Genomic DNA, 22,494 nt, shown 5'->3' on the forward strand with positions numbered 1-22,494 from the left:
AAACCGATTTTAATGAAATTTATTTTATTTGTACGATATTTTTTCAATTTAAAATATAGAATGGATTTTATCGCGATTTTTTTTCTTTTTCTTTTTTATTGCTAATTTAAGAACTTATTATTTAAAGTTTATCTAGGTCTTGAGGTACTGGAAGTTTTCAATAGATGACGCCGATTGAAATTCAATCATTTCGATATATCACGTCTCATACGTTTTCTTACAAATTTACATATGACATAATTAACCTTGCTTTTTATATTTTATTATATTGCATTATTATTTTATATATTCTATTCTAATTGCAGTATTATTTTATGTGTTATTATAATTTACTAAATAGTTTAGAATTATATTAAATCAACATTTTCTAACAAACCCAAAGCCACGCGTGACCGGAGCATCATAATATATATATATATCTATTATTTTATTGATTAATACAAACGATTGATTATGGTAAAAGGAAATAGAAAAGAATTAAAAGAAAGGTAACGGGAAGGGAAGAGAGAAGGGAGAAGGAAGGTATTAAGAAAGGGCAAAAAATATCCTTCGAGTTGGAGTCCTTCAAGGTATCGATGTATCGACGGGGAAAGCGGTTTCATTAACAGAATGGTCACGTTACACCGGTACGAAGCACCGTGACGGCACGGCCGGATATTACTAGGGCAATTTCATATAGATATATATATATATATATATATATATACGTGAACGCTATACTCTAATACCTACCACCGCGTGCGTGCGACAACGACGAAGACGATGACGACGATGGGAAAAGATCGACGATGAATAAGTCCGGTATGAGACGTTCTCTTTTTCTCTTTCTCTCTCATTCGTTGTCTTTATTTCTTTCTCTTTCTTTCTTTTCGTGGCTTACATCTCGAGAAGGGCTTCTTCTTCTTCTTCTTCTTCTTAACTTTCTTGATACTCACTAGCATCTCCCTGGCTTCGTTTCGTAACGAATTCTCGTAGAATACATTTTTTTCTCTTTCTTTTTGAATAAATTTGTTCTTTTTTTGTTTTTTTTCTTTATTTATTACTCACATGTTCCCGTCGAATAATTCTTTTTTTTTTTATTATTATAACTAACATAGAACTTCAAGACGAAGAAGAAGATCCTTAAGAGACCAGACGAATAACGTATTACGAAGTAATTAGTATTCTCTCAGTCTCACGCCATCTGCTTCGACATTTTATGATAAATATCTGGCACCATATTGGATTTCAAAGATACATTGTTTTAAGGATATTATCGAAATATCTTGTATAACTCGTTCATTTACCTAACCATATTTATTGCGTGTCCATTAGTTTGACGTTGAGAAATATCGAGATGTGTATATGTATTTTACTTATTTTCACGATGAAGCTTTTGAAAACGTTTTACGCAATTTACTTTAAAGATGGGAAGAAAATAAAGGGAAGTAATTTTATATATATATAAATAATTGAGAGCGTGTATATTGCTGAAGACAACAAAATGAAACGTGTATTCAGTTCTAAAGGCGACATTGATTGTCGGGACCTTTGCTTGGTAAATAATTGTATCAAAGGCTCTTTCCATCTCCCTGTCTCTCTCTCTCTCTCTCTCTCTCTCTCACTCTCTCTAGAAAATTTTAATCGTGACTTCGATACCAACCCTCCTCTTTCACTACCGAAGAAAATCATCGAAGCATTATATGTTGTTTCCTCTCAAGTAGATATAACCAGTATCGTCTGGCGTCGGCCATCGTTTCTCTCATCGTTCACCCTCACTCTCTTTCTCTTTCAACCTTGTTTCTTCCCCCTTTCCACGAAATTGTAATATTTGCCGACAATTACCGAACGATCTACCCCTTTAATACCACCAAACGAAGGCCAAGACACGTTCGAGAAATCGATCCAATCTAACCTTTCCTTTTTTCGATACACATTAAAGGTAACTCTATGAAATAGAAATTAAATGAATGAACTTAATATAATATAATAAAATAGAATTTAATTAATACATTTTATTTAATGAAATTCAATGAATCAACTAACGTATAACTTCTCGTCAAATTCATCCTTCAATTTTAAAGCAAAAAAAAAAAAAAGGGAGAAAGAGTAAAAGTAAGAGAAGGAGGAAGAGGAGGAGGGTATTTTTGCATTAACGATAAAAAAAACTTGAATTAAAATTAAATTAAATGAATGAACGAATGAATAAATGAATGATTTTATTAAATGCATTATTCAATATAAAATATAGAAAAAAAAATAAATAAATATTATTATCAATATATATATATATATGTGTCATGTTCCTAATATATTATCATATTTTTATCAAAATAATTTGAAAATGCATAAATATCTATGGATAAGGAATAGCAGGAAAAGGAAGAAGATAAGGGGAAGGGTATCTTTCCGTTTACGATAAGACCCATTCCTTGATCATACGGGTCGCGTGATCCATCATAGAACTCAGCACTCGGCTTGGATGTCTCGCTAACGGCCTGAGTAATTACGATCAGTGATCGTCAACCTCTCGTAGGTAATACTCGTATATTCAACTACTACTTTTCAAATGAACCAAGCCTATTCTTTTAAAATAGAAAGAAGGAAGATGAAAAAAAAAATGCTTAGATAATTAATATATCAAATATAGTATATTTTCATTGGAACATTATCGTATCAATCATATAGATTAAAATCGTATGCTAAGGCAAATAGTGTGCGTACGTATAGGTGTGTGTGTAAAGTGAGCACCGTGATGATATTTACTAAGATATCGGACAAAAGAAGGAGGAAGAGGAGGAGGAGGAGGAGGAGGAGGAGGACAGCCGGCCATTACTTTATTGCTCTCTATCTCTTTCACTTTTTCTCTATCTCTTTTTCTTTCTCTTGAGGAGTCTTGCAAAGCAAGGAAGAAGAAACAAGGAACGTGGCACGAGTCAATCCCGCAAACACCTTCCGGTAACACGAATAAGCGGCTTGGTTCTTCTTCGGAAGAAACGTAGGGGCGGCTCCCTTGGCTAGCCCGTCCCTACTTCCGAAGAAATACGTCTCCATTAGGCTATAAACCTTTCGCCACGATAATACCTAGCATTCTAAATCCTTGTTAGATAGGCGATACAGTCTCGGACCTTCAGACTTCGAGCTAGCTAGTAGGTAGGCCTAATTTTTCGTCGACACGATTAATGGTCTCTCCTTTTGACTATTCTCATTTTCTTATCTTTCATAATGGAACATTTAAAGAGGCGTTTTGCAAAAAATTAACATATCCGTTCTAATATAACTTATAATTTAATGCAATTATCCTTTTTTGTTTTTTTGTTTTATTTCTTCTTTCTTTTTATCAAATCGATGAATTTTATATTTTTTTTCTTCTTGTTGTTTTCTTTTTTTTTTTTTTTTTAATACGTAAAATGTACTACATAACATAGAATTTTATTAGTAAAAGAGTAATAAATAAATATAAATATTTTCTGTAAAACTTTAAAAATAAAAGAAATAACAGAATTTAATTGTTAATTAATATTATATTTGAATATTTTAAAAAGAAGAATTTCAATGTTTCCGTTCATTATTTCTTTATTATTTCAAATAGATGAATTTCGTCGAACCAATGAAAATAGTATTTCTTAAAGAAGATAAGAGAAATATGAAAGAAATAAAATTAATATGTATGTATATGTGTATGCATGTATACATTGAAGGAATTAAATTCTTAAAGTTCCCTCCCACGTGTGCCGGAAAGTCGCATTCCGCGAATCCCTGAGACATACACTGGGACAGACCGTACCTCCCCCTTCTTTTTCTTATCCTCCTCCTCCTCCTCCTCCTCCTCCTCCTCCTTCCTTTTCCCAAGGGAGCCAATATTAATTCCCATAAATTTCCTTTCAACGGATATGGATACTCCCATCCTCTCGAGTAAGAAGCAAAGGACTGTTTGCCTTTTAATCCAAGTATGCAAAGAACGTTATTCTTTTCTTCCGCCAACACTGAAAGAGAAAGAGAAAACGAGAAAGATAGAGCCTAAGCATATTCTCGGGATAGAAGGCAACGAAGAAAGAAAGAAAGAAAGAAAGAAAGAAAGAAAGAAAGAAAGAAAGTGGTTATTGGGGTCTTGAAACATTTAGTAGAACTTTGCATTGTCGTATGGGAATAAAGGGAAAACGTTTTCGGGTGATTTACTTATTGTTAAGATATTTTACCTTGAGATATGAAAAATAATCATTAACAAAAAGAAAAAAAAATAATAAGAGAAAATATTCTAATTTTTATAGCCTTCAATTTGTATCTGTGTAACGAAAAAGTATATATATATATATATATGTTATCTTTTCTTTTAAAAAGAAAAATAGAAAGATAAAGAGGAAGAAGAACTTAAAGTACTTGAAAAAGTACTCGAGAAAAAAGTACTTTAAAAGCAAAGAGAATTTTCATAATACCGTCCGATTCAAAGGAAGAAAGAAAGAAAGAAAAAAAAAAGAAAGAAAAAAAGAGACATTCGTAAAACGAGAATAAAGAAAAGAAGTGGAACAGGAAAAGGGTTGCGTAAATCTTTGAGAAAGAGAGAGTAAAACCACACACGAGAGTTTGAATTCTCGAAGGGGTTTCTCGTGGGATCCCTCAGTTGGTATTATATACACCACCTACAATCCTCTCTGTTTATACAATGTAATGGCTTGTAGAAGCATTGTAGGAAATTTAAACGACGTATCCACAGTTGTCGCTCATGCTTCACGATTCCCTTTCGGCATTCGTTTGGCACTTTATCACGCCCCTAGATTGCAGCATTAAACATCCAGCAAAGGGAATTTCAACCCTTACGTGAGAGATCGTCTTCAAAGGATTTCAATTTGTCTTATGCGATACACTGCAATTCTTGCTTTTTTTTTTTGTTTGTTTGTTTGTTCGTTTTTTTTTTTTCATTCCTAGAAAATGATTTCTATATATTATTCGAAATTTTTCTTTTTTATTTTTTGTTCTTTGTAAAATTGTGTTTGTAAAACAAAAAATTCATTAATATTATCTTTGATAAAAAGTGATTAGAATTATAATCGATAAAATGTAAAATAATAGGCTAAGAAATTTTTATGGGATCTCGTATCTCGCGTCAATCGACATCGATACATTGAAAAGACGTCTTTTGGGTTGCGTCTACAATCGAAAAGACATTCGATAGCTCGCTTATTTCGAGGCGGCTGCGTTTATTGGCCATAACGGATATTGCTTTCTGGCAGAAGGTAAACGGGATGGAAAGGAGAGGAGAGGAGAAGAGAAGAGAGGAAAGGAAAGTAGAGAAAAAAGAGTAGAAAAGAGAGGGGGAAGAAAAGGATAGAAAGAACTTTAGATTATTTTCTAGATGAATGTAAAAACAAACACAATATGAACATTTTCTAAATATTGTATTTCTATCTTATACCTGAGATAATTAATATTTCATTTTTAAATAATATTATTCTACTTTTTCTCACTTTATTTAACTTAAGTTTAGAAAAGTAGAAGAGAAAATGAATGAAGATGTGAAGATGGGGAAAAATAATAAAAAGGTGTGAAAGGGGATGGAAAAATAGAGGATATTTTATATACGCAAGGTATAAACAAAATAGAAGAGGAATTGTTTTGACCGGTTATTATTAATACCTTACGCGCGTTCCTATGTGTTCCTTCTTTTTTTTCTCTCTTTTCTTTTATTTTTTAATAGAAAAAGCCATAAGAAAAATTCTGCATAGTAAGCACTGCTCGAGAGAAGTAAACGAGAGAAACGTACGAGCAACGACACATAAAAACGTCTCGTTTATCGCATAGACCTTCCGGGTGGAGATTTTTTTTTTTCTTTTTTTTTTTTTTTAACACAGAACCCACCGCGCGTTATCTCTTCTCGCGTTGAAGTATAAATAAAGTCGCATTTCCAAAGCAGCAAAAGCAGAAGCAACACTAGCAACGCTAGCTTCGTCGTCGTCGTCGTCGTCGTCGTCGTCATAGTCATCCTAGTCACCGAGAAACTAACATCTGGCGATCGTTATTGGTAGCTATACGACTATTCAAGTGAGAAATCAAATGAGAAAGAAAGAGAAAGAGAAAGAGAAAGAGAATGAGAAAGATCGTTCAGAGATAGAGTCGCTCGATCGAGCCTCCTTTTTAATTGATATCGATCGACCATGCTGTGCGAAGTGTGCATAGATTATGCGATATCCGTGTCGATGTTTATTCAACTAAAAGCCACAAGTAACTCACTTATTTTCTCTCTCTCTCTCTCTCTCTCTCTTTCTGTTACTCTTACTTTCATCTCATTCACGTTTTCTCTCTCTTTCTCTCTCTCTCTCTCTATCTCTCTCCCTCCCTAACTTGTTCTATCAAAAAAACAGGCACCCTACTGTTTTCTTTCTCTTTCTCTTTCTCTCTTTCTCTCTCTCTCTCTATCTCTCTTACTCGTACTCACTTCCGGGAGCTAACATCAGTGTTGCTCTTTTTATCCAAGAGAAATGTCGATGAGAATTCTCGAGAACGACAACGATGATGTTTCATTTTTCCTACGTACACGTTTTTCCCTAAATGTCGATGAAAAAGGAGAGGGAAAGAGAGAAAGAGAGATAGAGGGGGAAGAGTCGAAGAGCGATCACTAGGGACGAGAAAGACCCTCTTTTTCGTACTCAACAAAGAGAGAGAGGGAAAGAGAGAGAGAGAGGTGTTTTAGCTTATCGTGTTTGTGCGTTTAATATCGTTTTTTCTTTTTTATTCTTTTTTCCTTTCTGTTCTCACTCTCTCTCTCTCTCTCTCTCTCTCTCTCTCTTTCTCTCTTTCTCTCTTTATTTTCGTCGTTTACCATCATCGGACTTTCCTAGATGCGTGATGGTCGCTAAGCAAAACGCAGGGTCCATCCCCCAAGGAGACATACGGTAGTTTAATGGTGATTTTTTGTTAGCCTACGCGAGAGTACATCTTTATATACACATATATATTATATATATATATATATATATATATATATGTATATATGACGTAAACTTTTTCTTCCGTGAAATATAAAATAACGTGAGACAATATAAACACTTGGTAATTATTTTATTTAACGGTATTTATAAATAATGGCCGTACAATTTTCCTGAAAAATAATATTTTAAAATTAATTAAAAGTATAAAAGTAGAATAATAATAAAATTAATTTCACCGTCTTCGAATTGAAGCAATCACAATTTAATACGCGTTTACATTTACAGATACCATAGAGAGAGAGAGAGAGAAGTTTAGTGATAATTTTATTTGGAATTATTAAAATAATATTTGTACAACTTTTCATAAAAAATAATTTTTCGAATTGATAAAAAAAAAAATAATAATAAGTGGAATAAAAATAAAAATAAAGAAATTCATTTCGTCTTCTTCTTTTTCTTCTTCGATGAATCGAGTCGATCGTGCCGAACACTCGTGTAACGCGATATCCATATATACCTGGTGGTGTACACGTTCAAGATGCCGATCACCAGGGAGGTCGGCCGTCTTCCACCTGCCATCATTTCGTAGACTATCCTCTTTTTATTTCTTTATCTTTCTCTCATTCTCTTCTTCATCTTCTTCTTCTTCTTCTTCTTCTTCTTCTTCATCGTCTTCATCGTCTTCGTGATCTTCCACTTCTTCGGCATCTTAAATTACAAACTGGTAGAGATCCTAGAACGAATCTATTCGATGGATTCCTTTAGAAAATAAATCGAAAAATCGTTTCGTTTGTCAATGATTTTTACGGTAGGTAGAGAGAAAAAAAACCCCCACCACAAGAAACCTAAAAAGAGTAGCTTAGAAATCGCGTTACATTCACATCAAGCTAACCCCGTCCACTTCAGACCCACCCTTCCAACCCAGAAGGAAAAGGTTTTCGAATCTCCCCTTCCCCAACTGATTTTTTTCGTTAGGTCACACGAAGTCGCACGGTGACGGAGCACATAATCCTGATATCTGTCGGTTTTCGGGCAATAAAACACGCGTCCCATACAGACACGGAACCCTCGAAAACTGCCGCTGCTGCTTCACGCTGATAAAGAAACGTGTAAAGATACCGATCCCCTTTTTCGCGTTAGAAACGACCTAGACCAACCACACGCCGTACTTTTTTTCCTTTCATTCGTGAACAAACGTTTCCTTCTTTCACGTTTTTACGCTTATTCACCTAAACTCGATAAGAGATTACGAATTCAGTTACAAGATTATTCTTAATAATTCGCATGTAAAACAATTATTTATTAAATCAATAATATTAAACGAAAAATCCCAAATTTAAGATGATTCTTGGGCATCTATATAATTATAATTATTTGATAAAAAAATGTTATACTTTTATAATGTTTATGATTATATTATGACAATCGGTATAGAAATATTTGATATGAAAAAAAAAAAAAAAGAAAGAAATAAACTATACGGTAAAGTTCCTTGAGGAGAATCGGTTGGTGCCAGTGGTGAGGCCAAAGCCGGATTCGGCTATTACGTGTCCGTATGCGGGAGAAGCAGGTAACCAGATCGCATGGTCTCGAATGACCCATAGTCAGCCGGAGAGTAAATATTTTCATATTACTTTACTCGCACGTAACTTAACCATCGCAATTCTACACACCGTTTAGTTTCTCTTCTCGGCCGTTACGTACAGTTCATCCAAGTGAGAATCTTATCGTTTATGTTTTTCGTGACAATAAATAAGATCCTTGGATAAGTCGAGGAAAAAAATATATATAAAAAGAAAATAGAAAGGAAACACGACGAACGTCTTTAATAAAAAAGAAATATAAACGAAATGAGCGCAAGCGCATGTCTATGAGTGTGTGCGTGAGTGTTTGTGTGAATTACTCTTTACGTAAAAAAAATAAAACGTCGAAGAGGAAATAAAACATTGACTTAATAAAAACAAAAAGAAAGAAGGAAGTTGCACGTGTTCATCGATCCAGACCACCACCACCACCATCACTACCACCACCACCATCACCACCATCACTATCAGCACCATCATCACTATAACTACAACTGACATTTAAGTTCTCTTTCTCTCCTTCATCAGCTATTTAATGATCGCGATAGGCGATAAACAAAGCTCGGTTATGTTCGATGAAATACATGGCGGATGTTAATAATAATTGGTTTATCCTAGGAGAAGGATAACGATCGACGAGATTAAACAGACCAGGGTGCAAATTCTTCTTCTACTTTGAGAGAAAGAGAGAAAGAGAGAGAGAGAGGAAAAGAGGAAGAGATAGATTTCGAACATCTTTGGTAAGAACGTCGATCAACCGATGGAGAGTGGATTTTGCCTTTGAACGATATCGGATAAAAGAATAATACGCGAAAGAGCGAAAAGCTTTTGACTTTCCGGCACTTCAGAACGAAGAAGGAACGCGTAAAAGAAAGAATATGTAAGAGAAATAGAAAGAGATAGGGATGGTGGGGCTGACCCTCTCGGGATGTTTCTACTCGCAAACTGGATTTCGATGACCGATCTCCATTTCCATATGGGTCTCCTCGTGATACTACAGCAACGGAGGGTTGCTATGCCAAAAGTTGTCACTGACGAAATTGATATTTGTACGAAGGTGTAGAGAGAGAGAGAGAGAGATAGAGGAAGAAACGAAGGGAAAGTCACATGGTTTACCTTCTTGAAAAAGAGCTCAAATCCTTACAAGAGTTTCTTTACCCCCTTTTCCATTCTCAATTTTTCTATCTTCTAATACAAAATATATATTTGTTTTATTTAATAATAAATAAGTCAAATATAATTCAAAGTTTCCATTGACTTCTGTATTTTTTATAATTGAAATAAAATTAAAAAAGAAAAAAAAATCATCATATTTACAATATAAAAAATTGTCGTTAAACGTGTTATCTCGTTTATGCAAAAATTGTCAATCATATAATTTCAATGATTGTGAGAAAGAAACAATGTTATTAACCTCGAACTTATAACATAAGCAACAATCAAATTTTAATATATACATTTCTTAAAGATGCCCATTCATTTATTCATTTATTTCTGATTGAAAAAATATATTAAAAAATAGTGACACAATAATTAAATAACTAATTAGCGTGATAGCTACGTGCAAATGAGTTTCTCGGTCAATTAGTATAAATGATAGAAGAGGAAGAGGATAACAAAAGGGTCGTTTAGTCAACCCTTAGAAAAGGGTTTCTTGAGTGTCCCGCGTCATAGCATCTATGTAGACAGACGACTCGCGTCTTCTCAGCAGAGCAACGAACAGCATCTGCACTATACGGCTCCCGATATCCATACAAAGCTGTCTGCTGAATAATATTACACTTAACCTCGTACCACTCGGCCGATTATAGTTGGAACAACGTCGATAGTAGTTAGACCGTGCATCCTACGCGAATGCTAATTTCGGAACGGCCAGAGGTAGGCTTTGAACAACCAAGTACTCTCTCTCTCTCTCTCTCTCTTTGAATTTCCTTCTACAAGAATCCTAACTCTTGTGTTTATCATTCCTCTCGTTTCTTCCATATACTACAATATTTGTTCGATTTTTTTTCCCATAAATAATTCGAGATAGAAAAAATAGGAAAGATCTTTAAAAATAAATCATAATAAATCGTGTCCAAGAAAATTCCAGTATTGTTTAATATTTTTGAATTATTTTCATTATCTTTTATTCGCTCATTTATTTATTTATTTACTTTCTGTCTTCTTTTAAAAATTATTCTCCTTAAAAAGAAAAATGGATATAATCCTTACACGTACGTTTATTCGTTTATTTGATATTTTTCTTATCAAAGTAGAATCTGATCATTTTCTTGACGAAAGCAATGTTCCAGATGTTTGGAATGGTCGATGTGGCATGAAAATGTAAATTGTATTGCCATTCCCTTAGGCCCTATCTCTCTCTCTCTCTTTCTGTCTCTATCTCTTTCTCTCTTTCTCATAGTATTAAATACTGTCCGGGTAAGGCGCCAGTTACGGGTTCTATATTAGTTTCTGTTGGTTTCCTGATTGGATTCGGTTATTACATTTCCTACAATCTCGATACTGATTGTTTGCGGTCGGCAAGCACCAAAGCGAATTGCCCATTCACCTTAAAGCAGCAGACCCCCCCCCCTTTTACCCTCTCTCTTCTTTCCTTTCCAATTTCAGGTACTTTTAACAAATTTCATTAAGAACGCTTAAGTTTCTTCAAAACATTAGCCCCCTCCCTCCTGTTTCTTCTCCCTAGTTTTTTGTATTAATATCGCTTCAACTATTTCCTAATCGCAAGCTTCCTATAAAAAAAAAAAAAAATAAGAAGATAAAGAATCGGACTTGTTCTTGGAATTAGAAATCCAAATTCGAGATCCAATATATCGATATCGGAAAGAACCGATTAGAAAGAGACAGAAAGGTTTGATCTATCACACTTTTAACTTTTCATCTCTTTCCCCTCTCTCTCTCTCTCTCTCTCTTTCATTGAAAGCAAAGACAGAAGAGAGAAGCATGTACGAGTTGGTGGATCTTCGACGTGGGGAGTCCACTGTGAGTCCTTACCGACAGGACTTTAAAATGAGATAGAAAGAGAGATAGATATATTGAGTGATAGAAAGAAAAAGAGATAGAGAGAGAGAGAGATAAAGATAAAAAGAGAGAGAGAAAAGTAGTGGTCAGAGGAGGATTTCTGAGCGAACGCACAGCGGTAGCTGATGTATTTTGACGTGCCCGATGAGAGAGCCCGTTCTCTCTGTTGACTACATTATCTAATGGACCACCCTCTCTCACCCTCTCCTCCTCCCATTCTCCTCCACCTTTTACTTCTTCTCCACCTCTACACTTTTCTCGTTCGATGCACGCCTATCTACGATCTGCCACGTCCGGTCGTTCATCCAACAGCATCGTTGTCCTCGTCATTGTGTCCTACTCACTAATACTATTACATTTCATCATCATCATCATCATCATCATCATCGTCATCATTATCATCATCATCATCATCATCATCATCATCATCATCATTATCATCATTATAATCATCATTATCATTGTTTCTCCTCCTCCCACTCTCTTTTTCTCTCTTTCTTTCTCTCTTTCTTTCTGGATAATCATGCTGGCGGTCCAACCAGCTCTGATTTCATAAACGACCACGGATTTCTTTTCTCTCGGTGCGTGGCTCGCGTCATTCACCTGGACGATGCCAATAATAACGCCATACACAATCCTCGTCGTCGTCGTCGTCGTCGTCGTCGTCGTTTTCCTCATCATCGTTGTTGGATATACTAATAAGTGCGACTCACGTTAACCTCGATACACACTGCCTTGGATAGATCGATGCTCGTTCGTTCGTGATCGACGTCACGATCGATCCCCGTTCCATACATTCGCTTCTTGGAATCTACGTTTTACCTTACCACTCTGTCCAATGAATTTCTTAATACAATCATTATTATTATTATTATTGTTATTATTATTATTATTATCGTTCAATAGAAATGACGTTCAATTCGTATAAATTAATTTAAATAATTGAATCATCTTGAATTTATTTATCGATAATTTTTATTAATTTTTGTTGTCTGTTTATATATTATATATATGAGAAAGATATAAAATTTTTGTTAAAAATTATTATATTATTTAAATGTTGTATCTCGGAAGAAATATGTTTAACTTCTTGTACCTGACCACCGGTAATAAACTTACGGGTGAGCTCGACTGTGTGCTAGGTTCAATTTAGTACTGGTAAGATGTTACACGGCAGTTACAATCGAGAAAGAGAAGTTCTCGCAAAAAAACTCAAGTTGAGTTACCGGGACTTTAAAAGGAAGATCGAGAATTCTCTTTCTCTCTCTCTCTCTCTCTCTCTCTCTCTTTTCTGTTAAACGATGGAACAACTATTGTCCACTTTGGCGATTCCTTACTTTCAAAAGAGAATAAACTATCCGTCGGAGGAATTTCCACATCGAATTCTCAACACTCTTTCCTTCTCTCTTTCTTTCACTTCCTCTCTTTTTCTAGATATCTTGAAATCTTTTAAAAACATTCTGATCGGTCGTATAATACCTTTCTGCAAAGACATTTTTCACGGTATTTCTCGCTCGAGTTAACATGACTTCATTGACCGCACGCGCAACTGTTTGTTCGTGTCCACTGAATTCCCGATCATAATAAAATAATCCTTCCGTAAAATTGTATTACATATATAATAATAAGATTTAAAGAATAATCTTTAACGATCTTCGCGTTAGTTATTTTAATGAAAATCAAATATAAATAAAACTCGCAAAATTATCAAACATCCTTTCATAGATTTCTTACAACTAAGATAATAAAGATTTCAAAAATACTCCCAGCAATTTTCATCGTTTGAATAGTAATTAAAACTTAATAAAAATTAAATTCAATAAACTCTCAAACATTCTGCAAAACAAAATTTCAAAACAACGATGAACGAATAAACAGTAACATTTAAATAACCAAACAACTAAATCATTTTACTAGGGGAAAGAAGAATGAAGAAGATTGTACGCGAGATAATAGAATGAATAACATTGTAGTGTATCGAAGACGATAGAGTTTAAGAGGAGGACAATTCTACTTGGTGATGGTGGGGTGGTGGTGGTGGTGATGATGGTGGTGGTGGTGGTGGTGGTGGTTTGTATTCGAAGTTGGTCAATAGTTTAGCCGCTCGCGTGTATCCTTTAGTATGCAACGTATGCAGTCGGTTGTTACCGAAGGAGTGGTTTGCCGAGCGGCCAATGGCGAGTGCTCGAGCTAATTCTAGGGTGCTGCCGGCGCGCCATCTTTGCATCATAATGCCTCTTTCCCTCCCTTCCTCCTGCGTCTTTCACCTTCGTACCCTCACCCTCTCTTTCATTCCAAAAGAGAGAGAGAGAGAGAGAGAGAGAGAGAGAAAGGGAGAGAAAGGGAGAGAAGGAGAAAAACAGTGAAAGAAACAAAGAGGGAAATAAATAGACTACAACACTTTTTTTCTACCCCCCTTATATTTATCCTTGCAACGTAGGAAAAGAATGATTAAATAAAAAGAAAAAGAAAATATTGAAAGATAGAAGGAGAAGATACATCTTAGAAAGAATTTAATACGAAAGTGAGTAAGAAGGATCATTTCAAAGATAGAGAAAGAAAGAGAGAAAGAGAGAGAGAGAGAGAGAGGGAGAGTCTTTACTCTTCTTTAAGAGGGAAAGAGAAATGGGGAAAAAAGGGAGGAGCGGTGAGGACGATGAGAGTAGAGGGGCCGAAGGGGTTGTCTGCGCCTTGTCTGCCGGGAATCAATCACGTATCAGTGACGCTCAACCTGTGCCCACCTGCTGATGCCTTATAACGATCGATGAATATATCAACGATGATAATACATAAGCTTTTCTCTTCCCTAATTTTTTTCTTTTTTTTTTTTTTTTTTTTTAATTATTTCATCAAACTTTTTCTTCAAATTTCACAATAAACGCTTAACAGTGTATAGCAATCTAATAAATAGAGCGACGAGCAAAAAAATCGATTAATTCATACACACTACACATGCATAAAATTATATATACGTAACTCATGCGTAGAAGAAGTTCTCAAGTGATGTCTTTAATAACGAAAAGGTGAAAATAAGAGAAGAGAAGAGAAGAAAAGAAGAGAAGTTTAAAAGATGTTGCCCGAAGGCGACACGGACTCGTGCTACCGTCTATCATCCTACGAGAGAGAAAGTAATCTACAAAGTTGATTTGCGTATGCGACGGCAACCCATCTTGGGTATTTTCTACCGTTGATATACCTGACGCAACATGAAGAAACTGAAAAAAATATTACAACGCAAAGACGTCTTCCCTTCATTTCTTCTTCTTCTTCTTCTCAATCTTCATCCTCTTCTTCGTTTTCTTCTTCGTCTTCTTCTTCTGCTTCTTTTTCTTTTTCTTCATCGATGTGAAAAGAATTCCTGAGATCGAATTCTCTCGATCGCGTTTTTTTCACGAGATTCAACGTCGATTTTTCTTTTCGACGTTCACTGAAAACGTGGCAAGAAACGACGACACATTCAACGTATCGGAGAGCTCAACCGACCGGTTCGATATTATTATTGCTGTTTTCTCTCTCTCTCTCTCTCTCTCTCTCTTTTTCTCTCTCTGTATATATATATATATATATATATATATATCTTTTTCTTGAACGATAAAGGTATCGACAACAAAGCCGAGAGTGTTCGCGAGATCGCCTCTCGAAATGGCCAATGGCGAGAGATACTGCACGCTGAATAAAAAGAGAGCGAAAGAGTGATAGAAAGATAGAGAGAGAAAGAGAGAAAGAGAGAACACAATAGGTTGCCGCCGCTGGTTCACAGTGACGGAAAATAATTAAAGCGAGCAAAGAAGAAAAGGAGGCGGGTTCAAAGGCATCGATCGAGACTCAATCCCTCTCTCTCACTCTTTCTCTCTCTCTCTCTCTCTTTTTATATATATATATGTATCCTTCTCGCATCAGGGCAGGGTCAAAAAATAAGTTGACAAGATCAAAAAATAAAAAAAAAAGGATGAAAAACTGTACTCTTAAGACCATAATATCGTATTTATGTTTTTCCTAGATGGGAGACGAAAAAAAAAAAAACAATAAAACTAAATGCATTCCATTCGTTCAAATCTTGACAATGATCATCACATGAATAATTTATTATTAATAATAATTAATCACTTTTTTTTTCTATGAAGTCTTCTTTCTTCGAGCAATCGACTGAACCGTGACACATACTAAGAAAATACATTATTATAACGTTTTAATGTAAGATTATTATCTACTTCTTGAGATCTTGTAACGAGGGGAACAAAAGCCGATAACAACGTGTAATAACTTTTCACTTGTGTGTTATGAGCTGTTTGCACCGATTAACTAGACCTTTTTTCTTTATTATTTTATTACCATAGAATTTGATTGATAACTCAAATTTTTTGTATATTTTAAATAAATTTTCTTTCATAACTATTATAAGACAATTAATAAAAAAAACTTACAAGGCTGTGATATAATAAATGATACTTAATTATGATAGAGACTTAAGTCAGAAAATTATACAAATTTATTTTACGATATATTTTATATTATAAGCATTTGTTATATAAGATAAATCGCGTCACATAATTACCGATATCATAACCATAAATAATGTCTTAATAAACATCGTAAAAAGTCTTGCTTATAAAACATGATAAACAAATATTTTTAGAATCTTTATAGTCTCTGATAGATTTCTGAAAATTTAGAAAATGAAAAAGAAAGAGACAGTGACAAAGGTGTTAGTGTTGTTTATACAAAACATTGATATCGACTTAAGAAACATCAGTGTGGGTCGAACAACCGGTCTAAGACGACAGACGGTAGCCGAAAGTCGTACAATCGGAGCTCGTTCGTGTTATAGCATTATTTTGACTTTCGATGTTGGCCGTGCGAAACCCCCTGCTGTAGTTAGGATAGGCCGTGATAATTCTGACTGACTCTGACCACTCCAGGGTTCTGACCACCAACCGAGATATACTTCAACGAGCTATCTTAAATGATCTTGACGAATATTCATCTTTCTTTAATAAGAAAAGGCAAAGAGAGGACGGATAATAAGCACAAAAGAAAATAATATTATATATATATATATATAAAGAAATAAAAACAAGAGAAATTAATTAAAATCTCTTCGCTATATCATGAACCAACTCTCACTTACTTTAATCTTATATTTTTTCAGTCGTCTATCAAAAACGGTTGAAGAAGGAACGAAGAGCGAGAAAGCGATTGCAGGAGCAATTAGATCTAGAGATAAAGAGGCGCACGCAATTGGAGGAGGCACTTAAAGCCACGGGAGCTTCGTCCGAGCAAGTTCGAGCGATCACTGGTAAGTGTATACAACTGTTAACGTATACATACACACAGTTACCATCACAAAGAAATTCAAACGTATCTCTTATTCGAGATCTCTCTTCTCTTTACAAGTTCGTTTTCGTGTTTTGGTTTTTATTTCTTTAATTTATATTCGATCGTAATCTTGGACGTCTTTAAATCACGATTACACCCCCAATGTCCATTTTAAACTTTGACCTATGTAGAGACAGAGTAGAGAAGAATAATGTGATCGTGTAAGAGTCTCTATCGTGTTTCCCTTTCCTCGATCGGATTACCAAGAGACAGAGAAGACGATTTTCAAGTTGAAAGATAGGAAGTCGTTGAATATCTTCACAACGAGATCAACATCCCTAGAGGTTGGCAGTGATCTTAGAAGGAATTAATTAATTCGCCAAGGCAAAGTAAACAGACTGACACCCGTTAGAATATGATTCCTTACTTATCCTCTAGTGAAATTCACCTGATCCTTCCTTCCTTCCTTCCTTCCTTCCTTCCTTCTCGGTATATCATCGTCGTCCTATCAGCCTATTCACCATCCTTTTCTTTCTTCTATGTTTTTTCTTCTTCTTCTTCTTCCTTTTCTTCGAGATTTAACCCGCCCACTCTTCGAATCCTCCGGCAAGAGAAGTACTAAGAAAAGAGAGAGAGAGAGAGAGAGAGAGAGAGAACACGGCACCCTTCTTCCTGTCACTACCAAAACTCAAACGCGAAACCCTTTAAGTGAAATCTCTTATTCCGATATAACATTTCCTGCTCAGTTGGCTGTTTGCCTGCCTCCTGCCAAATGGTTCCTCCTCTACTTCTCTCCTTGGCACGTTCTCATTCTCGTCCTCGTCACCGTTCTCTCCTCTTTCCTCCTCGTTCTCGTCCTCATCCTCGTCTTCGTCATCCTTCTCGTCATCTTCGTCTTCAGTACTGTTGATTAATCCTGTCAGATCCAGAGAGTAGCGATACTAATTTCAAATCAAACGGAACGAGACTCCGCATTTCCACGACACGACAGAAACAAAATGGGAGAGAGAGAGTACACAAAATTATTTTCCGTAAACGTGATTACCATATTTATTTATTTATTACATTATCAATAAATTTATAGTCATTAATCATATTTCTATTTTATTAAAATGTTAATTGTATTTTGTTTGTTTAATAAAGAAAACGTGACGACGGAAGCTCGTACAAGCACAGAACCACCAGAAGCGAGTCCAGTACACTCGCAATCTCAGCAACAACCATCCCAACAACAGACGCAACAACAACCCCTTCAGCAACAACAAACGGCGGCGCAACAATACAGAGAAGCTCAAGTTCCACGTCCGTCGCAACAACCGTCTACGCCGGAGAAGCCAACATGGGGATACGGGTTGGACCTAATCGGTAGTCAGGCTTCGGCCTTTTGGCAAAATTACCAAGGTAAGTTTCTTTAGTCTCCATTATTTTTCTTCAATTTTTGTCTATATAATTTAGTTAAAAATTACCTTGGAATTCCGATCTTTTAATATAATACATTTGTGGTACCCAGGGACCATCAATCACGTTCACAATTTTCTTATTCCATAAATTTATAATTCAAATAAACTTAGAATAATTTTTTCCTACGGATTTAATTAGACACACTTGTGGTACCCACATATTTCATTTTCTTATTTCATAAATTTTACATTTTAAACCACTTTAGCATATAATTTGATCTAAAAGATAGTCGCATTTATATAAAATAATCTCAATAAATAATATATCAGCATCATGATAGTTTCATATTCGCGATGATAGGAATCGTGCAATTTAGGGAGAAACTCTTTCATCGAAAAGTATAGGGACGAAAATAAGAGAATGGGAGAAAGAAGGGCAAGGATCTGTAGCAGACCGCTAATTCGGATAATCGCGTTCTCGTATTAGAATCCACTCAATTTTTCTGATCATCCGGACGAGTGGCCTCGATCCCCGTTTCCAGTATATGCACCTATACGTAGTAGGTATACTACTACGATAAGGGTGAGAGAGAGAGAAAGAGAGATAGAGAGATAGGTGGAAGAGAAAGGAGAGGGGGGGGGAGTTTAAGGGAAAAGAGAAAAACCGCGAATAGGAAGAACGGAGAAAGAGGGATAGAAGAGGGAAAGGGGGTGGAGAAAAGTGTGTGTCGTGTGGTATCGGCCAAAGTAAATTATTCGAAAGATCTCGAGCGAGAACAATCACGCCGGAGGCAATAACAACCCCGTATACGAGGAGAGAAAGAGAGAGATAGATATATATAGAACACTGTTTATAGGTGTAGGTGTGTATGTGTGTTTATGAGAGAGAGAGAGAGAGAGAGAGAGAGAGGGAAATAGGTCTGACGAGGAAACACGAGATATTTGAATCGAGTCTCAGGAGCAGCCACCCGGGCATCATGATGCGGAATCCATTTGCAATAAACAACAGAGATTTAGGCGAAGAGAAAGGGAGTGGGAGGGACCAAATAGAGAGAGAGAGAGAGAGAGAGAAGGAGAGAAAGCGTAACGTCTCCGTTGTCGTCTAAGGTGGGTACTTACACCACCCGAAGGGACCTCAGAGCCGTTGTGTCTTCGAGTCCATGCATTCTATACCAGCAGTGATCCTCATGTTTGGAAAATTTTCCAGAAACTTGGTGATAGAAAATTTTTAATCGACTCCTACCAATCAGTGATATTTCATTAAAAATTTCAATACAATGTCTTTGAATTTTTGTCAATTATTGAAGTTGATTAGTATGAGTAAATCTTCGTATGATTGTAGACGTACGCTTTTGTGCTCATGTGTACGTATTATTGTTTTTTTTAGTAATGATTTATTTAGACCAAAATTGTATTGTTATCTTGATAAACAATAGAATTAAGATTTCGATTAATTAGGTGATAAGTTAATAGATTGTCAATGAAATTATTTACATTTACTTGTAAATGTTTAAAATTATTGTTAGTTTTGGATTGTTTAAATGATTCACGTGAGCGCCACTGGGCGTAATGCAGAGTTTATGCACATTTCTCGTAAGTAAGGAAGGAGCCGTAATTTCCCCGGCGGCCACCGTGGTTCTCTGTGGCGTTACCTGTATGTTCTCTCCTCCTACTCCCCCTCTCTCTCCCCCTATCACTCCTCCTCCTCCTTCTCTACCACCTTCTTCTCAACCACCTTCTCCTCCTTCTTCTTCTTCCACTCGCGTTTCCTTGGCCTCCCTTAAACCTCTCCCACCCATTCGCTCCTGTTCGCTCCGTCCTCCTTTTCCACCTCATTCTCCTCATCTGTATTCCCTCCCTCGATACTCCCTCTCACTCGCACACGTATCATTCCTTCGCAACATCCACGGAGAAGACGACGACGACGACAACGAAGACGACGACGAAGACGACGAAGCACTCCAGTACGCTTTAATATTCAGACTATATGCAATAATTTCATGGCAACCATAATCTTTCCTCCGTCTCTTTCTCTTCCTCCTCTTCTTCTTCAAGCTCCAAAGAGGCTCGTTCATATGATCATACTTATGTATCGCGAATCGTATTCTTTAAACTAGTCGTTAGATATTGTTTTTCCGTATTATTATTTAAATAATAATTTGTCCTTATCTAAAACTATTTGAATAAATTTATTTCTCTATTTGAACAAATTTTCTAATAAATTATTATTTAAAATAATCATTTTTCTCTCTATTTATAATTATTTGAACAAAAATTAACATTTATATTTGAACAAAAATTGTCTGATCTAAGATAATATTTTTCTCTATTTATTAAAAAATATGAAAATATTCGGGAAAGTGTTAGCGTTTGTCGTAAACAAAAACAAAAACAAAAACAAAAAAGAAAATTTATAAAAGATAAGAGCATCGTAGAAACGAAATCACATAGAACGTACTCGCAGGAAAGACAATAACCTCGCAAGAGTGATAAAGCGTGACAGGTGTATATGTGTATATGTATATATGAACAATATAAAGGTCGAAGAAAGGTAAAGTGGAGGAAGCAGAGGGTGAATGAGAAATAGAGAGAAAGAGAGAGGATGTTGAAAGCATCCCTCGTTGCTCGAATATATCCACAAGACAAGACGTGGTTTTCCGGCGAACGAACTACGACAGGAGAAATCGGATGGAGGAAGAGGAAAAGAAAGAGGAACAGAGAAAACGTGTGAGAAAGAGAAAGATAGAAGGGTGCTTCTATTTATACGCCATGGTAGTTTTTCGCGGGATCGTGCGTAGGTGCCGTCCGAAATATTAGGGGTTGCCACCCCCGCATGACGATTACGAGCTCCGATTTTGTTGAACCTTCTCTCTCTCTCTCTCTCTCTCTCTCTCTCTTTCTTTATTTTCTCTTCTTTTTCTTTCTTTTAACGGGGCTCACGCAATTTTCACCATCGAATTACACTTCCTCCTTCTCCTCTTCTTTTTCTTCCTCACCTCTTCCTCTTCCTTTACTCTTCCAATGTACGAAGCCAATTTCGTCGGCTCGATCTCGTAGACGCTCGAACGGAAAAATTCTCGCTTTTTATTATTCTAGTAAATGACGACGAAGTTCGTGCGAACGACTCGATGAATAATATTGTAGAGAACAAGACAGAGAGACAAGAGAAAGCAAAAAAAAGAAAAAATGTATAAAGAAAAGGAACGAGAAAATCGATCCTGTCTAAAATACTGGATATATAATTCTCACCCGAAAGTACTCACATTTATTATATTTATATTTTATTTATTTATTTATTTTATTCTTCTAAAATTTGTTGTTTCAACAACATATTATTTAATTCATTACGAAGGTCAAATCTTTTTGTTCGATTTCAAAGATAGAAAGAGAGAGATTTAAAGTGGTGGTAAAAAATAAGAGAGAAAAACTAGAGATACATCGAAGAATGGTTTACATAAAAAAATAAAAAACGAGAAAGAGAGAGAGAGAGAGAGAGAGATTTCGTAATCTTGGAAAGACACAATTCTGCTCGAAAAAGCTTCCTCCTCGTCCTCGTCCTCATCCTCGTCGTCGTCGTTGACATCATCGTCTTGCTCGCTTGCTTGAGCTCGATTCGACTCACGGAAAAGAGTATCTCGTTATCGTCGAAGGATGAAACGAAATTCCCACCCCTTTTAAAGAGGCTCGCGTCGCACTCGCATGAATTCAAGTGAGAGTGAGAGTGAGTGAGTGAGAGAAAAAGAGAGAAAGAGAGAGAGAGAGAGAGAGAGAGAGAAAGACGGGAGTTTAAAAAGAGCAAAAGGTTGTGGGGTCGAAGGGAGATGAGAGCTCGTTCTCTAACGCCCGCGGAAATTTGAAATTATAAGACTCTCGATTCGGAAAAAAAGAGGGATGAAGAAGAACTTGCAAAGCTCTTCTCTCTTTCTCTCTTCGCCCCTCTTAACTCTCACCCATCTCACCAAACTCAACCCCTATTCTTTCGCTCGTCCCGCTAATCTTTTTATTCTTTGCTATTAACGTTAACCCTTTAAACTCAGAAATTAAATAACATTACTAACTTATATTTCTTTTTTCATTTGTCGTCGACTATTAAAAAAGGAATATCAAGGATACAAGAGAGTATGTGGCAATAATTTATATGACATATATAATATTTTGTTCTTTTTTTTTCTCTCTCTCTTTCTCTCTTATAAGAATTTGACTAACATTTCTTAAGTTCCCTGATTCATATAATTTCACGCTCGGCTTGCATCTCGAGCACAAGAG

The 22,494-nt window shown here is 35.8% G+C and overlaps 1 protein-coding gene across 6 annotated transcripts in view; it reads left to right on the plus strand.

The window, feature by feature from the left end:
• dac (dachshund family transcription factor) overlaps nucleotides 1–22,494 on the plus strand; it is a 218,567-nt gene that overhangs the window by 185,291 nt on the left and 10,782 nt on the right. For all 6 annotated transcript variants that reach the window (XM_089171329.1, XM_015317706.2, XM_015317701.2 and 3 more), the window contains 2 exons: nucleotides 16,662–16,808; nucleotides 17,972–18,229. In XM_089171329.1, coding sequence (XP_089027455.1) covers nucleotides 16,662–16,808; nucleotides 17,972–18,229 — 405 coding nt within the window. The remainder of the gene's footprint in view (nucleotides 1–16,661; nucleotides 16,809–17,971; nucleotides 18,230–22,494) is intronic.

The sequence above is a fragment of the Polistes dominula genome, unplaced genomic scaffold (genome assembly GCF_049000335.1).
Source record: "Polistes dominula isolate Pdom_NZ unplaced genomic scaffold, Pdom_raw_medaka contig_31, whole genome shotgun sequence".
In the NCBI taxonomy this organism is placed as follows: Eukaryota; Metazoa; Arthropoda; class Insecta; order Hymenoptera; family Vespidae; genus Polistes; species Polistes dominula.